At 39.3% G+C, this 27705-nt stretch overlaps 1 protein-coding gene across 1 annotated transcript in view; it reads left to right on the top strand.

Annotated features, from left to right (window-relative positions):
• Positions 1-1908: 1908 nt before the first annotated feature.
• LOC149154899 (3-hydroxy-3-methylglutaryl coenzyme A reductase 1-like) overlaps positions 1909-27705 on the top strand; it is a 43900-nt gene continuing 18103 nt past the window's right edge. The window contains exon 1 of the mRNA XM_089444246.1: positions 1909-2144. Within this exon, the coding sequence (XP_089300372.1) occupies positions 1909-2144 (236 nt within the window). The remainder of the gene's footprint in view (positions 2145-27705) is intronic.

The raw sequence follows: 27705 nt of genomic DNA, 5'->3' as shown, positions 1-27705 counted from the left end.
GGAAGACACGCCTTCTGTCTGTTATTTCGAGTTTCAATTTTATAAAATAAATGCAATTAAAGGAAAAACCAGAGGAAAGAGTAGAGGTAGAATAAGAAGTAGTAACAATAAAGATGGCTATCGTGGTGCATGAGACATGTTTCAATATTTATTATCCATGCATAATAACAATGGAAGCTATGGCAACGGAAGACAACCAATTACTGCCCACCCATCATCTCCTTTTGTGAATTCTGCTACCTTTTCCATATTAGCACAGACTTGAGATTTATCATCTGTTAGTTTCGGAGAGCATGATGATGATGAGGAGTAGAGTAATAGGTGTTGTATGAGATCACCGACACTACCAAGACCAAGAAGAGAGGAAACAAGTCACCAACTCCAACTCCAACTTCATCGTTTCCTTTTCCTGCTCCTCCTTCATGTATACCCACAAAGAAACAATGAAGTTGGCATTGGTGACTTTTTTCTTCTCTTCCTGGTCTTAGTGGTGTTGGTATGTCCTATTTCCTCTATTACTCTGATATTCATCATCATCATGTTCTCCAGAATTAAGAGAGATGATGAATCCTAGGCCATTCCAATTATGGAAGAAACAGCAGAATTCACAGAAAGAGATAAGAGATTAGGGCAGGCAGAAATTGGTGGTCTTTCATCGCCACAGCAACTATTGTTATTATTGGTGGACATTGAAGATTGAGACCTGCCTCCTACACCACCATCGTCATGGCTATTGCTATTGCTTCCACTTCTACGTGTACTCTCCCCTCTGGTTTCTCCTTCCATTTCGTACATTTTATGAAATAGAAACGCGAAATAACATAGAGAGGGACATGTCTTCCACCTCTCTTAGAAATACAATACAATTCAGCTATCAGCTAAGATTAGGCATGTTAATATGAGTTAGGCATAAATTGGTACATTTAACTCAAAGTTTGGCTCAGTCGTAGCGTTGTCCTGGTGTGATTCATTAGTGAAAAAGAAAGCTGATATTAATAACACTTTTATTTTATATCGAACGTGACAAGTTCATGTGAAGTCAATTACTTAAGGTAATGATGTTGGAGTGTTTCATCCATTCTCATTAAGAGGGAACCCGATTAAAACAGCTTTCATTTGTTAGCATAGACTCATAAAAAGACCACGAGGGATCTCACAAGCATGAAGATCACGAGGAATCTCACAAGCATGATTGTTAGGCCCATAGGCTTTTCTTTTGAATCAGTCAACCCTCTATAGTTTTCATGTTTTTTTTGACATCTGTGCACATATTTTTAAGTCATCTTTTTGCTCTTTGTTTCACATCTATGCACGTTGGAGTCTTTTACGCCAGAATTTCAAGAGAATGCATTTGAATTTTTTGTGGAGTTTATGGCACTGAACATGGAGGACACTAGAATGCTCACAAGAATGAATTCTTGCGCGGCGGAGGGCCCCAGGTCCTACAATCATGTCTTCGAGGTTTCAAATCCAATTCTAGGTTTCAAGTCACTTCAATTCCACCGCTTGTTACGAATATGGATTCTTCTGTTGCCATGGAGGTTCTTCTAAGGCAGTCTCAAAGACATGAGACCCATTGATCTTGTGTAGACACTCCATGAAAGGAAAATGAATGAAGTCCATGCATGGTACATCCTTCCATCTGATCTCCGACCAATTCGTCCTCTTCAAGTCTAGCACTCTCTTCCTGTCATCAACCTAGTAGGCCTAAAAGACATCAACCAACACTTCAAGATTATGAGCCAATTAGCTCGGGCATCCCAGGAATGGGGTTTCTTTCACGTTTGTATGGGATCACAGTTTTGGCATTTTCTCTTTTCCCTTTTCTCTCTCGATCATCCAACCAATTTCATTATTGTTTAGACTTTTAATTTCATTGGTTTTCAATTATTTTGAAGATGATAAATCATGGCATACCTTTGTTTTGATAGAGACTATTCACAGGACCTTTTTGATCTTTCCCCTAAAGAGAAATGGGAACAATGTCCTGTGAGGCCCGGAACTCATATGCTTGAAGTCTATGGCAGGTTCTTTGACATTTCTGATGACACAGTCCTGGATTGGGTTCATGCCCTTATTCATTATATTTCTCCAGAGTGGGCCAAAGTCATTGAGCAATGGCCCAAAACACTGTCCACATACAGGTACAACTCTATACACATATATGTGACAAATTCATTGAGCAATGGCCCAAAACACCCTCCACATACAAGTACAACTCTATACACATATACGAGCCAAAGTCATTGAGAAATGGCCCAAAACACCCTCCACATATAGGTACAACTCAATACACATATACGCTATGTGATAATTGAAACCTTGATATGAGATTACATCAATTCTCATACACTACTGTACACACTATGAAGGGAAACACATGAAAAATATGATGAAGAGCGCATGAGGCTTATAGAGAAGTTGAAGGGAAACACATGAAAAATATGATGAAGAGCGCATGAGGCTTATAGAGAAGTTGTCGAGTCCTGTGTCGGAGAGTTTAGGGCACATATACGTGCCAAAGTCATTGAGCAATGGCCCAAAACACCCTCCACATACAAGTACAACTCTATACACATATACGAGCCAAAGTCATTGAGCAATGGCCCAAAACACCCTCCACATACAGGTACAACTCAATACACATATACGCTATGTGATAATTGAAACCTTGATATGAGATTACATCAATTCTGATACACTATTGTACACACTATGAAGGGGAACACATGAAAAATATGAGGAAGAGCTCATGAGGCTTATAGAGAAGTTGTCGAGTCTTTTTTCAAAGGGTTTAGGGCACATATATGTGCCAAAGTCATTGAGCAATGGCCAAAAATGCCCTCCACATACAAGTACAACTCTATACACATATACGAGCCAAAGTCATTGAGAAATGGCCCAAAACACCCTCCACATATAGGTACAACTCAATACACATATACGCTATGTGATAATTGAAACCTTGATATGAGATTACACCAATTCCGATACACTACTGTACACACTATGAAGGGAAACACATGAAAAATATGAGGAAGATCTCATGAGGCTTATAGAGAAGTTGTCGAGTCTTCTGTAAGAGGGTTTAGGACTGGACCCAAATTATATCGAAACCCAAATCAAAGAACCCCTGCACCAACTCAGAAACAATTATTACTTTCCTTTCCTCAAATGGAGATATACTGATTATTTTGCTTGACGACAAGGTGGATGGTCTCTAGGTCTGAAAATATGAGCAATGGTTTACTGTGTCCCCTGTTCCTAGAGCTCTTATTGTTAACATCGGGGATTTGTTAACATCTAAATCCAAAAAAATGCACAATTCTACCTAAAATGCCAAGGTTAGGGAACTTTCCAGTGGATATCTTCAAACGACTTCACTCCTTTAGCGCATTTTCACATCCTGACAGGCCTAAATTCTAGTAATTTCATGAAATGTGAGTTCCATGATTTCACTAAACACAAAGATAAAGCTAATTTCTATAACGGGTTGCTTGGAATAATATCATGGAATACAGGTGGATGGATTGATAAATTTCCATTTCCACATCTAGTAGAATTCGAGCCACTAATGTGAGTGCCCCGGGGGTCAGTCCCTTTCATCATGCAAGTGGTGCAGACACACAGGCTACGAATCAAACTCCTATGGTCATACTAGCACACACTGTTGCCATGGTACTAATACCTACTACTATTACATGCTCCAGTTGGCAGTGCCAATTATTTTTACCGGTTTCAATAAATTAAAGCCGTCGCCACCATAGTGACAGAGGTGACGAAGCCATTAGTTTCACTGATCACACTTCCATTGAGGTTTGGATGTGGCTAGTCATCTCAAGCTAAGCCTTGGTGTTACCGGTTTTGATCAAGTCTGAAATTCCTAAGGGGCAGGGTCTACGTTTACTATTTTAAAAGGTAAACCCTGTTTTAAAAGGTACACGCTAGTCTTATAGTCCTAAAGATCGACTTAGATATTGTCTTGATCCTTTAAAAGTTGAGGAATCGGTAGTAGCCTATAAAACATTGAGGGTATCAAATTTGGTTTATTTTATACCACTTATTCTAAATAGATTTGTTTCTTCATTCTTTATGACAGTTCATTTACTTGGGCAGATGGAACCTTTTGTTTCAATCCACTACCAATTCCAGAGCAATAGGATTTTTCACTACAACTTCACTGCTTTCCATTGAGATTATAGTTTGTCATTGAGGTTATTTGAACTGTGATCTTGATGGTGTTCCCTTTTTAAACAAACAACTTTGGTTGAGTTCATTTCTTGTTGAACAAGCCTTTTTTATGTTACAATGTCTGTAAAGGCTAAACTGTTAAATTTGGGGTTTTGTCAGTGTAAGAAGGGCATTACTTAAGAAGTATGAGAGTTTTTTTTTATATATCTCAAAAATGAATTCTTTAATTGCCCAAATATGGAAATGAATGCCCTTCCATGTCTTAGAACTATTACTTGGATATGTCTCTTTGGTTGATATGGAAACCTTCAATCTCAAAATGAATCATCTCATTTTTATATGTGTATGGATTGTTATATGGACATGGGTGTTCTTCTATTTTAAACTGAATTCATTTATAGTTTTCTTTCATATTTATGCCCATGTCATGTTCCAGCAATGCAAAATGCTTGTTTCTCATTTTTATTTTCTTTCAGTTATTAGAAATTGTTATTTTTTTGGTCCAATACACATTTCCAATTCTTGCAGAAAAGGCATTGTTTAGAGAAAATGAGTGGTGTTTTTTCACTCCTAGGGACACAAAGTATCCAAATGGTTCTAGCCCCAACAAGATTGTTGGCTCAAGATACTGGAAAGCCATAGGTGCAGATAAACCCATCACTGCTAAGGGCAACAACATACGTCTTGGCATCAAGAAGGCTCTAGTTTTCTATGTCAGAAAAGCACCTAAAGGAAACAAGGCTAATTTCATTATGCATGAATGTCGCCTTGCTGATGTCAATGATTTGGAAAGAAGAAGGGTAGCTTAAGGGTATGTGATTATTCTTATGGATTTTCCTATGTATATTCTTGTGTGTCAATAGACATTGTAGGTGTTGTGTGGTTTAAAACACCTTTCAGGTTGGATGACATTATGGCCTAGTCGTGATAGGGCCCAGACCAGGTAGAACCTAGAGGATGAATGTATCTGGGAAAAATCAATTTGGGAAATAGCGGGTTATTTTCTATATTATAGAAATCAAGGATCTATTAGGGTTCTATTTTTAGCAGCTGGAGGTTACACACAAGGATCATTTCAGGAACATCCCGCCAAGTGTCGCTTTTCCTAGATTGGTGGCATGCACATTACAAACTCGATCTTATCAAAACTCATCATCCGAACATTGTAGATCTCATTCCTCACATTGACCTTCTAGCTATGACATCCCACATTGCATCTACGAGTCATCGGCACATTTAGCTCAGTTGTTTCATGGTAAGCTCACTTTTCATGTCTTTCATTGCGTTTCTGTCACTTTTTGTGTTTCTCTTTGTGTGAGTGTTGTTTGCTTGATTTCAATGAGCGCTTTCTGTCATTTTGATGTATGTAGCATGTACAAGTGTCATTTCAGTTTTCATTTGCATCTCATTGTTGTCGCATGGATGACATTGTTTTTGCGTGGATGGTCGTCGTTGCGGTGACTCACTTCACACACATGCATTCTTTCCCATTATATGAATCCTACACTTATTGTTTTCATGTATGATCATTCACTCTTGTTTGCACTCATCTCCTCATGCATTCAAACTTCTCATGTTTTTAGTCACCCGTCGGCCAGTCTCGGCTGCCTTGGCCCGGACCGTGTCTTTCCTGACTAGCACTGCACATTTTTGGAAGCAAAGGCTCTGCCTTCCCTCCAGAAATTGTGCAAGTCTAGCCCAGCACTAACCTCCAGGCTTGCATTGTGCAATTCTTGGAGGCAGTGTCCTGCTGGCCCCAGAAACTGCATAATGCAGTTTGTTGGTTGCATGTCACTGCTGACTGAAATTGCACATTGTGTAGTTTTAGTCCTCATCAGGCCAGGCTACATTGTCCATTCCGTAGTTCCATAAACCAATTAGAATCTTGGCATCCCAAACTATGCCATCTGCAGCATTGGAAATCAATCTCCCAATCTCTCGGTGAAAATTGCACAATCTTCATGGACAGTCACACAGGTATGTTGTATGTCAGTGCTCTAGTTTGTTTTGGTTTTCAACTGACAGATTTCTTGCCATGAGTGTTGCTATGTCTCCAGGTATCACAGGTAGTGTCTGCCTCCCAGCAGCATAGGTACAATGGTTTTTAGGAGAGAAGAGTCAAAGACACCATTAAGAGCACAACTGGGGATGCAGGCGATCAAGTGTCTATGAACTTGCCTTTCCATGAAGACATCAAGTTGTTCATGGAAAAATATATCAATATGAATGGAAATGGCATCACATTGAGCAGCACCATCAGTAGTAGAGGAAGGTAGCACACCTGCACGCGATGAATGCAAGAGGAAGGTTGTTGACAACATAGAGGCAGAGCAAAGATGCAAGTTCAAAGCAAATCCACTCACGATGAAAAAAGATTTGGAGATTGAGGCTATGAGGTGACAACGCAACACGTAGATCGCGTGAAGGAAGAGAGACAAACAGAGAAGGAGTTGCATGTGATGACACAACAACTCAAGGAAGAACATTATCTGCACAGACAAGAGAATGAGTCACAGCAGGAACAGGTACAGCACAGGGCGCAACATGCACATATAGATGAAACTACGCCCGTACAAGTTATTGATCCATCCCACTAGCTAGCATGGAGCAGACATGGTGAGAAGTGATGTTGATCGCATGCAAGGTAATTCAACAACATTCATGTCATTGTGTGCATGCATATGATCCCACCCTTTTGGCACACTCACTGAAGTGAAGACAAGAAGCAAGTTCGGCTGGAGATTAACATGTATTCCGACAAGTTGATGTGCATGGCCACGAGCACATGTTTGGAGATTAGTGTAGACACTACACATCAGTATGTTTTCGGTCTGGCCACACCCAGGATGACCATGTTCATGCAATCAGGCGAGTTGGATGGAGGATCCATATCAATGTAACGAGATGCAACTTAGGCAAGAGTTCACTTTCAGGAGGTTGTCACCATTGAGCGCACAAACACCATCACAGATGACCAAGCTTGGAACTAGTTCGCAACCATCGACCATCACGAGGATGTCAAAGAGTTGGTCTCACCACAATGGTCCGAGTGTTAATGATATCTTGCATGGCTTGCTGAAGCCATTTTTTCTCACATGGGTACATGTGCAGATTGTATGTTACGTCTTGTCAAGTGGAAGTTCAAGTGTCAATAGTTGAATGTAACAGTCATAGAGTAGTTGAAGAGTCGTGAGGGTAGATGAATGGTCATAAAGGGGAATGTCAAGGGTCACCCAACCCTTTGCTATAAATAGTCCCTTATAACTCATTGTAAAGGCTTTTGGTCAACAAAGCTTCCAATAGGAGTATCTTATAGAAAGCTTGGATAATATTGTAACTAGCCTTGGCTTCTCTACTGTACAGAGCTATAATATCTATTTGGAGGAGTAGGTAGCAGTCAATGTAACGTTCCGTTGTCGGAACTCGTGGTTGTTCATGGTTGTATTGTATGACTGGAACTTTTATTTATTAATATAACAGAGCCAACACGTTTCATGCATATGTCGTATTGTATTTCAACTATCTTGTTTACTCTAAATGATATATGTATATGTTTTCTTACGCATGGATGTGTATCTATTTGTTTTATATGTGTGTATGAATCTTACTAAAATTTATTGTTGGTTTAACCATCACTTTGGATTGCTAGCTTACTTACCTTCGATGTTGTGATGCACCTTTGCTCGTGTGTTTCCTTCTTAACTCCATGCTTTCACAGGTTTCCAAGGGGTGCACTCACCTCACCCTCCGTGTGTTGGAACTGCTCATGCGCCTTCCTTGATTTGCTGCCTATGTAACACCCTTGCTACCATCAGGGACATCTTACTTACCTCTGTGTGTTATCGTGGTCAAGGCGATACTGCACGACCCATTGTTGGGACTCCTACACCAAATGGTCTGAGGTCTAGTTGGGACTTCTTACCAAGGAGATCTCCTGACATGTTGGCGGGTCCAACACCATCAACATTTTGGCACTAGAAGGAGAGCGAGATGACAAGATGAGTCATCACATCTGTTTTGAATATCTACATATCTATCATGACTAACTATAGATATTCTCTTTAAGAGTGTATGCCTTATGGAAATGACTTCATTATCTTGGAAAATCTCTCGGATAACTTGTCACATAAAACATATGATGGTGGAGGCTACGTAGCCTTGGTTAGGCACACGGTTTTCATTGTAGGCCCATTCGAAAGACATAGAATCTTTGAAGAATACATGACCTGCGCATTGTTCGTCTACACGCTTCGAGGGCACCCAATGCATTGGTGTGCCACGCTGCCTGAAAAATCTATTCATTCTCTTTCTAATTTGGTCCCAGAGATAGGCCATGTTTTCAATCACTTTAACCATAAAGCACTCAACAAAGAAATAATGGAATTATGAAAAGCACCCGATGAATCCATTGAATAGTTTCACACACACTTTTTAATCTTGCATACTGATTTCTCGAAGATGAAATTGATTGGGAATTTCTCGATGGAAGATTTGAGTATCTTCTCCACATATCCAAAAATCTGCAATTATTGAAATCATTTGAATCCCACTCAGCACATTTTAGTGATGGAGTTGTGCAATCACAAGCAGCCATAGTTGCTGTCACAAGCGATTGTCTGCCTTCACATCATCAAACAGCTCCACCATCGTAGAGTGATGTGGGAGATTATGCACACACATCTATTGAACTTTCATATCCTCCCACTGCACCTACTCTTCATATTTGTGAAAATTTGGATTGCATTCCTGCTGGTTGTCACGTGGATTCGTCCCCTCAACCTCTGTCCCCACATTATGTTGATCCTCCATATTGTACTATCTTATGTTCTTCCATTCCAGACTCCTCACCTCTTGTGAATGAGGATCAAGCTATTGATAGAGTTGGTGTTACGCAACCAACCTATGCGATCATTCAAGATGATTATGTGCGTGAATCTAAAGAAGAACTTGTGGTGAAGGATGACTCCCTTCTAGCCGCACCTCACCCACTCTATCCTGACATCCCTTGTGATTTTTCCTCTGTTGATTCCCCATGTGAAAATTCATTTCTGGATGTTTCTACTTCCGATTGTTCATAGGACACTTCAGATGTCAGTTTTCCATTACATTGCATAGAGGACACATCTTCCTATGAAAATCTGTCCAATCTATCATCTGTCATTTCTGAAAACATAGAGGGTTAACATCCTTGCTTCTCATTTACCCCTCTACACAATTCATCAAATCATGAGGATTCGCACAAACTTCCTGACTTTTTTTATCATGGTTGTCATGATCTCTATACTTGTTCATTTGATCATGATGTTGATTCAATTTTTGTTAATGTGTTTAAGGCACTGGTCTATGATGATATATCTGTCAACGAAGTCGAAACCTCACAAACTGTCGAGGCACTTCAACCCAAGCTGGTGGTTATGTCAGACCCTCGTTGTTCTGAGGTTGGTTTCGCTTCTGATTAAGAGGACTTTTAAAGCTATCAATACTTGGTTATCTGTCATGCTGCCTTTTATGTAAGAACTTCTTGTCTTCATTCCATGATACATCAATGGAAAATATGTTCTCTTTGGAGTGAAGCTTGGTGAAAACACAATACTTGCGCGCGAACTAGTATCACCTACTCTAGTCGGTTGTTTTTGGGTTAATCCTTGTCGCCTCATTCAAGTAGAGTAAGGTGAGGGGGGAAACCTTAACAAGCACGTAAGAGGTATATACAAACTAATTCTATGAAGGAAAAACCTTTTTGGCTCTTAATAAGTTAGGATCCCTCTTCCACCTCTGAAATGAATAAGTGTTATGCACAGTTATGAAAAATGAAAAAATGAAAAAGTGAAAATGTGAAAAAAAATTGAAAAAATGAAAAATGAACAAGGTGAAAGAAGAGAAAGGCTTTGCATAGAGACGTGGTGCAAGTAACTCCCTCAGGGTACTGATCAGGCATTCTAGCAATGAAACAATGCTTGTTTTCCTGCGTGACTTTGTCAGGGTACTGTCCAGGCCTGCTGGCAGTGGAGTGACACCAAAGATGAAACTAAAACTCTTACAATCATATGACTTGTGCACCAATATACCCCTCATTCCCAATCGAAACAACTCTATTGGCATGGCTTGGAATGTGAGTCGACCGACCAAGGGCTTGACTGATGCTACATCTTACAATCAGGCAAGCGTGGAAACCAAGGAAAACAGAGTACTGAACAATATTTTGGGAGGTGTTAGACTTTCTTTTCACGAACAAGGTCCATTCATAGAGCTGGATTTCTACCATTGTGTCGCCAAATGTTGTAGCGGCTACAAGCACCCTCCAAAATTTTTCCTTAGCTTCATTTCAGAGCCTCCCTATTGACCATCCTCAACAGCATGTCTTGTACTATCAAGCACATCAACTTTAGTTGTTTCATAGAGTCTTGTCAGGCTGTGCATGCAAGTTTGTTCCACCTCCTTCACAGGCTACTTTTCAAACTTAGTGTCAGTTGTTTTTTTAGCAGCTCCCTCTAGGAATTACACAATTCTGGATGGGAACCAGCGTTCCCTCTAGGAATTGTGCAAACCCAGTTGGACACCCAAATGGGCTTGAGAATTACATCATTTTTCCTATCAGTCTTCCTCTCAAAAATCACGCAATTCATCCTAGGATAGTTACTAAACCCAAAAATTGCTTAATTCTGGGCAGCAATCACCTCCTTCTCCTAGAAATTATGAAATTATGGGTAGCAGTCACCTCCTTCTCCTAGAAATTGCACAATCCCTTTGGGACAACTAGCCCAACAGCTAGCAGAAATTACACAAATCCATCTAAGCAGCCTGTTGGGCTCAGAAATTGCGCAATACAGCTAGACAGGCTTCCATGAGAAAATTGCGCAATCTGACCCAGGACAACTACTCAGCCCAGAAATTACGCAATATTTGGAGACAGTCACCCAATCCTCTTAGAAATTATGCAATCCCTCTAGGACATCCATCTCTTCTTAGCCTAGAAACTGCACAGACTTTCATCCCCGGCTCACAAACCAATGCATGTGCCTTCAATTTGACCAATTCCCTCCGGGACCGAGCAAAATTGATTTGCATGCTTGGGCTACTTTTCCCAAGGCAACATGGAAAGACATCCCTTGATTTAGGGATCTATTTTTAGCAACTGGAGGTTACATGCAAGGATCATTTCGGAAACCTCCCACCAAGTGTCGCTTTTCCTAGATTGGTGGAAGCGCATCAAAACTCGATATTATCAAAACTCATCAACCGGACACTACAAACCTCATTCCTCACATCAACCTTGCACCTCTAACATCCCATGTTGCATCTAGGAGTCATTGGCACATTCAGCTCACCTATATTGGGGTAGCCCAGTTTTCATGTCTTATGCTACGTTTCTGTCGTTTTTTTGCGTTTCTCTTTGTGTGAGTGTTGTCTACTTGATTCAGTGAGTGCTTGCTATCGTTTTGATGTATGTTAGCTTGTACAAGTGTCATTTCAGTTTTCGTTTGCATCTCACTCTTGTCACATGCATGACACTGCTTTTGCGCGGACAGTTGTCATTGCGGCGACACACTTCACACACATGCATGTTTTCCCATTTTCTAAATCCTGCAATTGTTGTTTGCATGTATGATCATTCACTCTTGTTTGCACTCATCTCATCGTGCATTCATACTTCTCATGTTTTCAGTCGCCTGTCGGTCGGTCTGGGCTGCCTTGGCCTTGACTGTGTCTTGCCTGACTAGCACTTCACATTTCCGAAATTGAAGGCTCTACCTTCACTCTAGAAATTGTGTAAGTCTAGCCCAGCACTAAGCTCAAGGCTTGCATTGTGTGATTCTTGGAGGTAGTGTCTCGTTGGCTCCAGAAAATGTGCAATGCAGTTTGCTGGTTGCATGTCACTAATTGCGCATTGCACAGTTTCAGTCCTCAGCAAGCTAGGATGGACTATCCATTACGCAGTTCTAGCAATCACTCAGCCTCTTGGCAGCCCAATTTTTTTTGTTCGAAGTCTTGGCAGTCAATCTCCCGGCCTCCCAGTGAAAATTGCGCAATCTTCAAGGATAATCACATAGGTATGTTGCATGTCAGTCCTCCAATTTGTTTTGGTTTTCAACTGACATATTTCTTTCCATGAGTGTTGTTATGTCTCTAGGTATCACAGGTGTTGTTTGCCTCCCAACAACATAGGTGCAATGGTTTCTAGGAGATTAGAGTCAAAGACATTGTTAAGAGCGCAATTTGGGACGCAGACATTCAAGTTTCTATGAACATGCCTTTCCAAGAAGAAATCAAGTTGTTCATGGAGAAAGTTATCAAGATGAATGGCAATGACATCATAGTGATCAACATCATCAGCAACAGCAAAAGGTGACACACCCACACGTGACGAATGCAAGAGGAAGGTCGTTGACAACATAGAGGCAGAGCAAAGCTACAAGTTTAAAGCAGATCCACTAATGACGAAATCATATTTGGAGATTGAGGCTATGAGATGACGGCACGACACGTAGATTGTGTGAAGCCAGAGAGAGAAATGAAGAATGAGTTTCATGTGCTGAAGCAACAACTCAAGGAAGAAGGTGAGCTTCACAGATGAGAGAATGAGTCACAGTTTGAACAGGTACCATAGGGGGCACTACACGCACAGACAGATGAAACTACACTTGTACAAGTTATAGATCCATCCCAGCAGTTGGCATGAAGCAGACAAGGTGAGCAGTGTTGTTGATCACATGCAAGGGAATTCAACAACATGCATGTCATTGTGCGCATGCATGAGATCCCACCCTTTTTGCACACTCACCAAGGTGAAGACAAGCAGCAAGTTCGATTGGAGTTGAACATGTAATCTGGAAAGTTGATGTGCACATCCACTAACACGTGCCTGGATATCAATGAGACACTACATATCAGTATGTTGCCAGTCCGACCATGCACATGCTATCAGACAAGTTGGACGGAGGAGCCATATCAATGTAACCAGATGCAATGGAGGCAAGAGTTCACTTTCAGGAGGATGTCACCATTGAGTGCACAGACACCATCACGGACGACCAAGCTTGGCATTAGTTCGCCACCATCGACCATCACAAGGATGTCAAAGAGTTGGTATCACCACAACGTTCCGAGTGTTAGTGATGTCTTGCATGGCTTTCTCAAGCCATTTTGGCTCACATGGATACATGTGCAAATTATATGTTACGTCTTGTCAAGTGGAAGTTTAAGTGTCGATAGTTGAATGTAACAGTCATAGAGTAGTTGAAGAGTCATGAGGGTAGATGAACAGTCACAAAGGGGAATGTCAAGGGTTACCCCACCCTTTGCTATAAATAGTCCCTCATAACACATTGTAAAGGCTTTTGGTCAGCCAAGCTTCCAATAGGAGTATCTTAGAGAAATCTTGGACAATATCGTAATGATCCTTGGCTTCTCCATCGTGCAGAGCTAGTATATCTCTTTGGAGGAGCAGGCGAACAGTGACTGTAACGTTCCGCTATCAGAGCTAGTGGTTGGTCATGGTTGTATTGTATGACTGGAACTTTCACTTCTTAATACAAAAGAGCCAGCACGTTTCATGCATATGTTGTATTATATTTCAACTATCTTGTTTACTCTAAATGATATATGTATCTATTTTCTTATGCATGCATGTGTAGCTATTTTCTATATATGTGTGTATGAATCTTACTGAAATGTGTTGTTGGTTTAACCATCGCTTTGGATTTCTAACTTACTTTCCTTCCATGTTGTGATGCATCTTTTCTCATGTGTTCCCTTCTTAACTCCATGATTTCACAGGTTTCCAAGTGGCATACTGACCTCACCCTCCGTGTGTTAGAACCACTCATGCACCTTGTTTGACTTGATGCGTATGTCATGCCCTTGCTACCAACAGGGACATCTTATTTGCCTCTATGCACAATCACGGGCAAGGCGATACTACACAACCCACTGCCGGGACTCCTACACCAAATGGTCTAAGGTCTAATTGGGATTTATTTCTGAGGAGATCGCCTGACATGTTGGCAGGTCTAGCACCGTAAAAAAAAACCCCATCAAACCACAGTTATCTAGAAACGGCAAGGCAAGGCACTACTAAAAAGACTGTCACACCTGGAAAAACCCATGCCATGATGAAAAAGAACCACATGAACATCCATGCATGCCAATTCTATCAAGGAAATCACACATGAAAATTGATACCTACAGAGAATCCTATTGTAGCTTCTTGATCCTACTCTTCCTTGCTTTCTCCATCCTTCTTCTTTCCTTCTTTGCCTTTCTTGATCCAACAGAAAAGTGTTCTAAGAAAACTCTAAGTGTCTAAGAGTGAGTGAGAGCGAGAATAATAAGAGAGCTCCAAAACTGAACTGACAAAAGGTTACACTCACAAATCTTGAGAAAAATCTTTCTAATTGATCCTCATAAGCTTTTTTATTAATAAGGCTTCTATTTTCTTCAATTTCCATTATTTTCCTTCATTTACCTCCTCACATGAAACATGTGACTTTTCACCTTCATTTTCTCCTAATTTCCATTATTTTCATAAATAAATGTGCCAAAAATGCTATTTTTTCTTTCCAAAGCCTTTTCCAAATTCCTTGGTCATAATAAATCGAATGAACACCCACTAGAATTTTTTTCCAACTATTCAGCTTGGAATATGTTTCACATGAACATGGTCTTATATATTTTTACATGGATTTTTAACCAGGTTTATTATAGAACCCTCCCCCTTGGGGGGACACTGCCCTCGGTGTTCAATGACACCTAAAACCAACAATACCGCTACAAGTAAACATACTACCCATGGAGCTTTATACCTTAGCTTGTTGCATCATTTACAATGACCACCACTAAGACATGAAAAATATATCATTTACTGTAGCTTTATAACATAGATCATTATGGTATTTACAATAACCAAATATACACATACACACATTTGCTAAAACAACAAATAAAAGGATGTGATGCTTGCATCAGCAACAAAGGAATCTACAGGCTTACACCTCCACCCTCAAAATTAATGTTAGGATTCACCTCCTTCCCAGGAAGTCTAGAATCCACTACCAAATTCAAATTTGCATCCAATGTCCAGCACTACAATCCTATGCCACTTTTCCTCTCAACGAATAGTTACCAGCTCATGATTCCAGAGCGCACTCCCAATGTGCATCTGATTTCATCTGGCAATGTTAATGACCAAAAAAATCCATCCCCAACCTTCCCTTCTTTGCCATATAAACCCTTAGGAAATCTAGTCACCTCTTTCATGCAGTCACTCACCTTCCAATTTCCCTGACATCCCCTATCTCGAGCGATACATCCCTTGGAAAGGGTTCCTCGCATCGAAAGGTCAAACATCCAAGGCATATACCTACCTCAAAAGCATCATAGTGGTCATAACATGCTCATGAAAATCAATAAAAATTATCGGGTATTAGTGTCCCACAATGTCCCTGCTCCTGAAGTGATTTACTAGCATATAGTTTCCTATTCCAATTCCTTTTGTTGATGTTTCTAATGCTTGTCATAATTTTGTCCATCCAACCGGGCATTTCATGCTTTCCTATACCAAGAACATAATTTCCATTAGATTCAAAATAAATTGAAATAAATTCACATCATATCTCATTTGTAGCTCATCAATAAGGTACACTTCCAATCCTATTTACTTCCTATCACAACAAGTAAAACTAGTATCTTTGATCAAATCATTCTATATAAACATATCACATCAGGCTAGCTTAAAACACAACCATCATAAATCAAAATCATGAATCACATGCAATCATCATAAACCATAATCATAAATCATATATAACCATCATAAATAAAAATCATAGGTCATATGTATAATAAAACTGAAATAAAATACTAACACTTATCCTTCATTGGCTCTTACTTCTGCCTTTGTTCTTTCTGTACACGCACCCGATCGGTTGCCATGCCTGGCAAGCACCTAGTGCCTTTGCTTCTCTTTAATCATGTACACATACACAATGTGCATCACAACACATACATCCACACACAAGATACCACATCACACAATGCATACACCTACACCCAATGTACAACACAATACATATATGTACACAAAGTACAACAAAATGAATATATATGTCACATTAGCAAGAATACACAATGCACATACATAGTATCACATGCTTGTAACACAACATGTACGACATGCACACAATACCACATGTACACCAATACCATATGTATAACATGTCCACATTACCACATGTACACCACACAACCTACACAATATGTGCACAACATCACATGTACACAACACCACATGTACAAAGAATCACATGCACGACATGTACACAACACCCCCTGCACATAGAACCACATGTACAACATGTACACAACACCACATCCACACAACACCACATGTACAATCATGCACACAACACCATCCGTACATAGTACCTGTTAGCTCTGCTACAGTTTGCAGCATTTGATGGGCAAAAAGCAGGTTTGGCAGTGTTGGTTGTGCTTTCAAGAGGTTCGCAGCAGTGGATTTCTTCTTCCCCTTCATTCTCCTTATTCTCCCTCGTAACCCCTTAATCTCTGTTTTCTTCCTAAACTCTGTGTAAACCCATATTTACTTAAACCCCCGCTTACACTCTTAAACTCCCCATTCCTCCATTTTCCACTTAAATTTCTCCATAACTCCTTTTCCACTGGCTCTCGCGCGTTTTTTTTTAAAAACTATGAAAACCTGATAACCTGTTATAACCCTTTCGCTAGCCTTTTTAAGTCTTTTCCCTGCATGATAAATCACGATCAATTTCCTTACCACTTGACCGTCCTTTGATTAATCCAACGATAGTCGTAGCCCCCACTCTTGTAACTTGCACGACTGTTAGCCCGCGGGGAAGCGGTTTCCTGCCGGCCACGTGTCACCATATTAGAGGATTGCATATTGTTATACGGATACCACCGTCGCACCGAAAGTGGTGCGGGGAATACTGCCCAGCCGCGAAAATCGCCTCCCCGCCATTTAACGCGCGCACACCTTTCACGCCTGATCGCCGTTTGATCTTCCTGACAGTAATCCGACGGCTGACGATTGTCTTTGTTGTCCACCTCCTGATAGTTCCTTTGATCAAATCTCCGTCATTGATCTCTGCGATCCAATGGCTCATATTCACTCTGCTTGTTTCTTCTCGATTCCTCCCGCCAGCGATCTCCGCCGTTGATCTCTGTGATCCAATGGTTGTTATCTATCTTTGTCTTGCTTCTCGCCCTGTGCATGCCTCCGCCATACTGTCTTTATGCCTTTAACCTGTTTTGTGCTCCCGAAGGAGGAAGAAGGCTAGATCCAGCACTTTGCGCCATTACTCCTCACCAACTAAATTTAAAGAAGAAAATGGTCGAAGGACAAACAGGACAACCTCGAGCAATTGACATAGTTATTAGCTTGTATTAGTCAGTACTTCACCTTCTCAGGAAGTACAACAGAATATCCAGAAAGGCCGATTTTGTCCATTAAAACATTCAGAATTACCTCAGAGGCACATTTCTGATTGTAAATGCGGTTGGTGGTCCATTAAGACACCTCCATGCATAGCCTAGCAGAGCAATTTTGTAAATAACCTCTATGTATACCCAGAAACAGAATGTAATTGGTTGATGAATGTTAGTTTGTTGTAAGCTTCAACTTCTGGAGACTGTAACTATTATGATACCTGCAGCATCTGGTCTTCATTTCCAGCTAATGCAAGCTTCTTTTGTTGTTAATTGCTCACTTTCCACTTCTTCTTCTTTGTTCCAGGCTGTGCCTGTTATGCATTTATTCATGTGTTGTAGATGTTTAGCATTAGAGGGGCTGTCATCCCACCTTTGTGTTTGAATCTAGCATGTATCATTGAATTTGTATGCAGGTTTCTGTTGTTTTAATGCCAAAGATATGTCATCCTATTGGGCATTAGGAAATAGAATTTATAGACCTTTTAACTGGTTGCAACCGGCCATCACAGGGTCCTGTGCATCTGTTGGTGTGGTCAGTCTTCTCCATCATCACATTTTCTTTAAACTGTGAGTAATTGGTGGCCTAAAGCCTTGTAGTCTAGGGGTGTTCACCGATGTTTGGGATCAAGCATAGTAGAAGTGGTTATCTGGCTTGAATATGCAGCATTTCTTTCATTCATCCACCATTTATCCAACATTTTGTTGAGTTTGTAATGTTCCCGAGCATCTCTGGTATACAACCTAGGAGAGTTTCTTGGGGTGATAACAGTACCACTTGTACAACATACACAAGATCATATGTAGATAGCACTACATATACAACATGTACATAGCATCATATGTACACATCGCTACATATCAAACTTGTGCACAACACCGCATATCCAACATGCGCACAATACGATATGTACCACCACATATACAACATGTACATAACACCATCTATAACCAACAGTGCTTATGCAATATGCATAACATATACACAACAGTAGCACTGCACATCCACAACCATATTGTCTCCACTAACCAACCTTGCTTCCATTGTCCCTCCTTCATCCATGCTTATCCTAACATGTTGCAGATTATATTGCTTTCATTCCGCTGAGTATCCCTTAGTATAGCATGTCCAAAAAATAGACATAATATAATCACATAATATCAACTCATAACCATATGATATTGACCTCATAGATTTGTCAGGGCTACTCTTCCCACTTGATTCCCCATAAACCAGGAACCTCTTCATGTCATTCACCTGCGTAAGCAATCATTCCTCCACAAAAATGATTCCTAATGATCCTTTCAGATAGCAACATACGTACATACTTATATATACATATAAATATTAGCATTAAACAATCATGATCCTATTAGACAACAACGTACATACATACATATAAGCATATAAACACTATCATAAAAACAATCATGGTCCATGATGACCCTGTCAGACATGACATACATACGTGTATACATATGTAGACATCATCAGAACCATGATTGCAACATAATCACTAGATACCATAAGGTCAAGATTAAGAAAACTCCCTTTATCTGTTCACAACATCCACACCATTGAGAACAACGATTCCCAACATACCCAAGGCATCTGACGCCTCGAATCCATTTACTTTACCATTCCTGATTACTTTTCTCATGATTGTCTTGTCATTGTCCATTTACACCAATGGACCCAACCAATCCAACTAGATATCATACTCTTACCTTTAGCTACCCTTATACATGCATTGAGCTTCATCTGAGTCTTATATTACCTGATGGGTTTCATTCATCTTCTCTCAAGCTCCATTAACTTTCCTCTTTCCCAATCAATTCCCAAGACTCAAAAGTTGAAAGGAAAACAAAACCGCAAATGAATCTCAACAAATCACAAAAGACCAAAAGCACAAGATTGGCAACAGATACCATGACTCCATCCCTGCAACTTTCCAATTCTTCCAAGTGAAATCTCAACCAGAGCCTTGTTTAAGATTTCATGTTAATCTCTTGCCATGCAATCCCCTACATCATACTGCCACAAACACATAATTCTCAATGTATAAATAAATATAATATATCATTTAGCTTACCTTGTTATGCCAAGCACATTTCCTTGTAGCTGAACACATATGTGCCATGTCTCGAGGGACTCTAATTCCCTTGACAAATCTAGATATAACTAGACACCAACTATTATACATGTCAAATAGATGTCCCTTAATATAGCACATATCCACATAATTTCAGACAAAATAGGGTTAATAATATTTCATGTATGCAAAACACTCTTTCATTTGGAATTGCAGTTTCAAAACATAGCCAAAGGAATTCTCACCCAATTCCTTTCTTTTACCTTTACCTTGCTGCAACTGAGTCTTACTATGTACTATCACATCACCCAATGGATAGTTATCTAAATAAATCAACTATTACTTTGCCATGCTAATACCAAGCATGCTTCCTGCCACTGTTCACACATGTTGATCAAATGTTCCAAAGCTCAAGGAAACATATTTATTATTTTGAAATCAACCTTCACCAAGTCTAACAACCATGCCATAATCAAAATCAACTCACATTCATCAGTCATAATACATAATGTTACACTCAAGTACATATCAACTCTATCAACACATTTGTGTTAGTAAGACCATCTTAAAAAAAGATAATTTCTTCATGCAATCTTACAGACACATACTCATATGATGTAATTTAATCAAACATTCAAACAAATTATAAATGTACCATGTTAGATAAATCAACTAGACATCATAATAGACACCAAACACTCAAACGCCAAACTGACGACATAATCAAAGAGTCAAGCACCAAATATACGACATAAGCAAACTCATACCTTAATGTATCTCAGGGGAGGCTATCTTGTCTACACAATCAAGCTAGATTAGCATGATATAAATTCACAACATATAAACTTAAACATAAATAAGGTGATGATATCCATAATAGTAACTAGCTAACATGTTCACATCATAAACTCATAAACAATTTTCATTCATGCGTAACAATCACATATGCATCGTTAGTCTATATTAGTATGACATAATATAACTCATACTAGAATGTCATAACCATGATAATTTGCAAATGTCAATTCAAATTAGCACCAAACATAATAACATCAAGACCTCAGCCGCAAGGACCATAATCATTAGGCATACGACCACAATGCATATAACAAGAGGTTACTATCCTTCATGACTAACTAACACATGTACATATGATCAAACTAATTAACTAACATCTATCATACATGTAAATATTAATAGAATGGGAAGCATATAAGAAACTCTAATGCGTATAACAACCATTAACCACATACCTTCATACCAAATGTACAACCTATATGACGATCTTCTCTTACTGCAAAGTCTAGTGTCGCAATCTCAATCTAATGATTTGAATGTCCTTTTTCACCTCAGTCAACATATCAACATCATAACATAACAACAACATCATGATGACTTGAAATGCATAAAACGACCTCATGCACAACAACCATGCCCATAATAATACATGCATAACAGCATATAAACACTGACATTCATAACAAATTCATATACAATTGACATGCATTCATGACTAACACATCCCAAAAACAACATCATTAGCTTCCACATGGTGACACAACGACAACAATGACCACCGCCATGCATACACAATAAGTGCATATACAACCAACATGAATGCCTGATGAACACACAACCCATCTAGTCCAACGAGTGAACCATGCTCTGATACCACTCCATAGCACCCTCATCTAACATCTACCCATGTAACTTGCCAACCGGGGTAAATATGCAACAATAGGCCACTATAATGGGATTCAACCTCCTAAGTCAACTTAAGGAAGTGGAATTGATGGAAGCACACCACATAGTCCTTCCACATCAGCAATAGAACTCCGAGGAACCATCCCAACCACTCAGGTAACCAGTCCTTGAGGCAAACTGAAGTTTTAGTGCATCAAACCCCTATACACTTTATTGTATGGACAACGGTGCATCTGGGAGGTTTTAGAAGCTCCTACAAAAAGGAAAAGGAAGCTTTTGGGTACTTTTTTCCCTAGTGTTGTGCCTGTGACTCCACGATTTGTGCCACTTTTTCTAGCCCAGAGTCGATATCACTACCCAGAAATCAACAATGCCTTCATAAATGAAATTTCACAGTGGAACAAAGATACCTTTGCAAAAACATCAACAAGGACTAGCTTGGACTCCTACTAGCCATGACACACATTTCGTCAGACATATCACAAATATGAAATCTATAGGTCTTAACAACAAAGCTGAGCATAGGGGTCTCATACTTGTCTAAGATTCACTATGAGGTGTTGTTTCCTTTTACATTAGCTACATTATCATCTATTAAGCCATATATACATTGTTCATTCATTTACAAGTAAAAACATGATGAGAGCCATGCATCACCACTATCATAATACATATCCATAACCAGCACAATAACAACAAAAATACCAAGGAAAGAACTCCACATATGAACCAATATAATAATCACGAAATAAGAAGGAGATTTAACCTCATTTTAATAAAGGCAATGACCAATTAGGTTTGGGACTTCCACGAATCACCCGACCATGGATTGGCTGAACTAAATCTTTCTTTCAGCCAATGAACCCATGTGTTATATTCCAAGCATGAATGTGGGACTTAAAACCAAACTCAACCAGATCTTCCCGAGGCTACACCACGTCACCCTCATCAATAGAACAAGGCTTTACCACAAACTATATCAGATCACTAGGCCATAAAACAAGCAAGGATGCTACCGAATTTGACCACCTACATCGTGAGAAATTTCCCTATCTCCTAGTCTCTAGGTTTTATCGTAATCCACACTAGATCACTAGGCCCTAACTGAGACTCCACCCTCTATGCTTTACTGTATATCCTACCATTCATCGGCAAGGATTCCTATGCCTAATCAAGGGAAACCACCTTTAGGCTTTACTGTATATCCCACCATTAACTGATCGAGGATTCCTATGCCCACCAAGGCACACAATACCTGGCTTTACTACAACCCACAGTCCAGTTCGGTTCACCAAGCTAGTGGCTTTACCGCAATCCACAATCCGGTTCAGGGATCACTAGGCCATGTGTTATTTCTTTTGGAGATCCACCTCACTCAGCTTTGAATCCATTTGGCAAACCAACTCAATGAAAACATGAGAACTCCATCAGACCATGGCTATCCAGAAATGGCAAGGATAGGCTAAAAACATTGTCACACGTGGAAAAGCCCATGCCACGACAACAAAGAACCACATGCAATACCATGCATGCCAAATATAGTAAGGAAATCACACATGCAAATTGATACCTGCAGAGAATCCTATTGTAGTTGCTCGATCGTGCTCTTCATTGCTTGCTCCTTCCTTCCTCTTTCCTTATTTTCCTTTCCTCATCGAATGACAAAGTGTGCCAAGGAAACTCTAAGTTTCAAAGAGTGAGGGAGAGAGGGAATAATGAGAGAGCACCAAAAATGAACTAACAAAATATTACGCTGACCAAACCTAAGCAAAAGCTTTCCAATTGATCCTCATAAAGCCTTTTTATCAAGGGGGATCTATTTTCTTTAATTTCCACTATTTTCCTTCATTTTCCTCCGCACATGAATCTTGTGACCTTTCACCTTCCTTTTCCCCTGATTTCCATTATTTTTGTAAATAAATGTGCCAAAGATGTCGTTTTTCCTTTGTTGAAAATGGCAACAAGAAATGCTATAAATAGCATTTCGGGATAGATTCCAATTTTAATTAGTCCCTCAATTAAAATTGAGAATTAAAATTCGAATTTAGTCTCACTAACTGTTTGAAAAATAATTAACTAATTCATCTTGAGTTAATTAGTTGGAGAAAATCAAACTTGAAGTCTATATGAAGACATGCAACAGTTATCCTTTTGATTGAGGATGTTATCCCTTAATTAAGGAGATAAGGATGAGTTGTATTTGAGTTGTAATTAGTTAGCTCAGTTAACTGAGTTAAGTCCAGTTAGATTAGTTCCAACAGTTTGTGGAACTGATTGTGAGTTCAGTTAGTCAATGCATGCATGCATGCAACTAGTGTTCTCCAGATAACTGAATATTCTCTCATAAATAACTCATGCATGTCAGCTTAGACAAAGATGTAGTTGAGATCAAAGGAAGGGACAGTGCACTATCAGTTGGAGGAATTTTCCTATATAGGAAACTCATCCATGCAGAAGGAATTATCTCCTTCAGGATTGCGCAATTATTTCAGAGGTTAGTGAGCAGTGTGTGAGATAATTACACACAGGTGGTAGCTTGAGGACCCAGGAGAAACTTCACAAGGAAATAGGAGGCTTGGAGGGCAGAGGAGAAGGTTTGTGAGAAGCCTTTGACTGTCTATGAGCAATAGTGAGAGATTCTACTGAGAGCTGGATAGCTTGTGAGCTAAAGCTTTGAGTAATCTTGAGATATTTCCACTTGTATGATAATACAGATAGTAGGGTTTATAGCTGAGGATTTCTCCAGAGTATTCTTCTGTTTTTCATGTGTGATTAAATCTTCTTCTCTGTTATATGTGTTCTATTTGATCTTGCTCAAAATCGATTAAGCTTCTGCAAGTTTGTTTGTAGACGTAGATCAAGTATTTTTCTTTAGTTACATTGCATTATCAGGTGATCTACAATGAGAATTTCTACAACCTTTCGAAATTCTTTGTCATTGCCTTTGCGCAATTCCTTAGCCATAATAAACCGAATGAACACCCACTATGATGTTTTTCCCACATTCACCTTGAAATGTGTGTCCCATAACCATGGTCTTATATATTTTTACATGGATTTTTAATGAGGGATGTTAGAACATCATCATATTCAATCGTATTGGTTTTTTTAAAGTTAATTTTGTTAAGCTGAGGAGGGGTAGAAAAGACAATGATAGGCTATATTTTAAAGTCAATTGTGATGTGAAGATCACCTGTTTGAAACTACATGGACAAAAATCCAGTCCTGTTAAGGGTTGGTGTGGCCCAGGTCGGGTGCGATCCCCGGGTGATTTTGACAGCTTAGATCCCCTTTGGTCGCAATTTCTCAAGCCAAAGGTCAAGTCTATTGTAATCTCTTGAGAACACAGACAACTTGACAAACAAACAAAAAAATGTTAATTTTGCTAATACATTTTTTGTTTTTAGGCCTATTTCTGACATTGAGATTCCCTTAATAATTAGTGTATATATATGAGATAGAGTACAAATTATAATAAAATGGGACCATGTGGGCTTCTGGACAACATAACAATATATAAAATACAAATGTAATAATCAATAGCATAATAATAGATTTTAGAGTTAACATGGGTTTTATATAAGGCTTAACAATATATGAGTTGGGAAGGTAATCATGTTGAAAAGTGTGCAACAAGAAATGCTTGTTGAGAATGCAACAAGATGATGGAGCTTAGTGGAAAGGAGTCGCCTTCACTAAGTGGGCCCACAAGCAAATTATGGCGCAAGTTCTATTTTTGGATCCCAGCAGGGATGATCACAGTAGGAGTGACCACAGAAAGGATGATCACAGCAGGAGTGACCACAGCACGAGTGATCATAGCAGGAGTGATCAAAGTCTATTTTTAGACTGGCTGTCAAAAATAGAAAAGTCAAATATTATTGTCTCATAATAATATTTGGACTATAAACTTGATCTTATTCTCTTGGAGCACTTCATTTTGAGCTACAGATGTGGCACATGCAGCTGTCAGAAGGAAGTATGCTTTCTTTGTGGGTCAGTTGAGTTGTTGCATGCATGATTTCAGTTAGAACTCAATCAGTTGAGTTTGGTGGAGTTGATTGTAGAGTTGATGGAGTTGTGTTTAGTTTTACTTGGTTAAAATAGTTGTAATTAGTCTAACTGCAAATAGACTAATGATGAGCTGTTAAACTAATTATTAACTCATAATACAACTGTAGAATACATCAGTTAACTCAGTGGCATGTCAGTGCATTTTCAGTTCAGCAGGGACAGGTGTTAGAGGATCATATTGCTATCAGTTGTGACTATAGTTGTGCATGAGGATTTGCACAATCAAAGGGATTGAGTATGCTAATGAATTGGCCAATACCAAGTATTATAGCCTTTGCTCACGTCTTTCCCAGTGTGAGTGATTCTTTGGAGGTTAAATACGAGTTTGGTAAACCATTCTCATTCATTCTTGAGCAGGTATTGAGCTGTGGAGGCAGGCAAGCAGCGGGGGAGATTTGGAGATCAGATCTGAGCTGTATTGTGTGTAGCATGAGGAGATAGTACTGAGTACTTGGGATGAGTATTGTACTATGTATTGTTACATGATTCAATCAATATAATATACAGATAGTTGGGGTTTTTAGCGAGATGCTTTCCCCGGGAAAATACTGTGTTGATATGTGTGATTGATGCTTCTATGTGCGCCTGTGAATGTTTCTGCTTCTGTAAATTGATGATCAACGTAGAGGAGGTTATGTATTATACATGTTCCGCTTATAAGTGTATAATCAGGATAATCTCTATGAATTGTGTCATATTATTCAAAATTTCTACAAATCAAGCTCCACAACAACACTAACTTATTTTCTAATTCCGCTTACTTCTAGTTTAGTCCATTATCAATATATAAAAATACAAATGTAATAATAAATAGCATAATAATAGATTTTAGAGCTAACATGGGTTTTATATAAGTCTTATCAATCTATGAGTTGGGAAGGTAATCAAGCTCCACAAGAACACTAATTATTTTCTAATTCCTCTTACTTCTAGTTCACTCCATTATTGGATATTTTGCTAATTTTGTGTCTCTTAGTCTAACTTTGATCAATTTCCAACTAGGGAAACTAGTTTTCTAATTAATTGAGTATTATATATTGGAATCTATTGACGACTAAAATATGACTATCGTTAGAATGTCATCAATGAGGGGAGGAAACCTGATCACAGGTCCCAATTAAGTGAGTCTAAATGGGACTTACAATTATGTTTCCTCCCCTCATTGATGGCACCCTATAATCTACATAATGGCTCCTATTGTTACAGGTCTATTTGGGCACATCACTCCCGACATTCAGATCAATACAATTAGGGCTCATCAAACCCTAATTCAGTTGTTACATTCCCTAGACAAGTCATTACATTGAATTCTTCCATACATGAAAGTTTCCTAGCCTGAAGCCTTGCTGAAATGCCTCCTTGGGACACCAACGCAGACTTGATCAGGGGTAACTACGCTGAAGAGCATGCATACCAATTCAGGCTTGCACTACAGTGCACTTAGGCCCTCTTCGACCTGTGTTTGGCGAGATTGAGTGAAATTTGCATAGGGTTGTGGGAATATTCCTTGACTCTAGATCATTCTAGAAGGATCCCATCTCAATCTCCTCCTATGAGCTCGAAATTGGATAGGCTAAGGATCAATTAACCTCCTATCCTCTCATCCCTTGCTACATGGAAACTAAATCCAAGTTTGGAAGGCCATTCAATACCCTCATTTATGACAAACCACCTCCATTTCCCTATAAATTGAGCACTCATCATAGTGATCAAGGGGATAGAATATGAAGTTTGTAAGGAAATTCTGTTGGTTTGAGAATTGAGTTCATGTTAAGAAATGTTATGCTGCTGGATTGGTGTGATTTTGATGTGGCGAGGGTTGGACTGAAGCTGGAGGAGTGGCACATGATCGAACTGTATTCGGTGATATTCTTCCTTCTACATTAATAAAGAGTTTATTCATTTTCTCATATTATTGTTCATATCTATGATGATTATGTGTTTCAATGTCTTCGATTCCATTGGTTTATAGTAGATAGATCATGTATGCTTTGATCGTTTCTTGTTTATGTTTCTCTTGATACAAGTGCCTTTTGAGTGGATTTATTTCAAGTGGGAGCGACGGAGGAAATTCAAAGCGGATCAAGGAAGTGAAATACTACAAGTAAGTTCCTTCATCTCATCTATCTACTATAGGAAAAGGTTAAATTACTTTCTTTATGTTGTTCTAGGTGTAGCT

This window comes from Pinus tabuliformis, chromosome 9 (assembly GCF_031772625.1).
Source record: "Pinus tabuliformis cultivar Carrire ecotype Pingquan chromosome 9, CPIR1, whole genome shotgun sequence".
Classification (NCBI taxonomy): domain Eukaryota; kingdom Viridiplantae; phylum Streptophyta; class Pinopsida; order Pinales; family Pinaceae; genus Pinus; species Pinus tabuliformis.
This window is presented reverse-complemented; position numbering and strand designations above follow the sequence as displayed.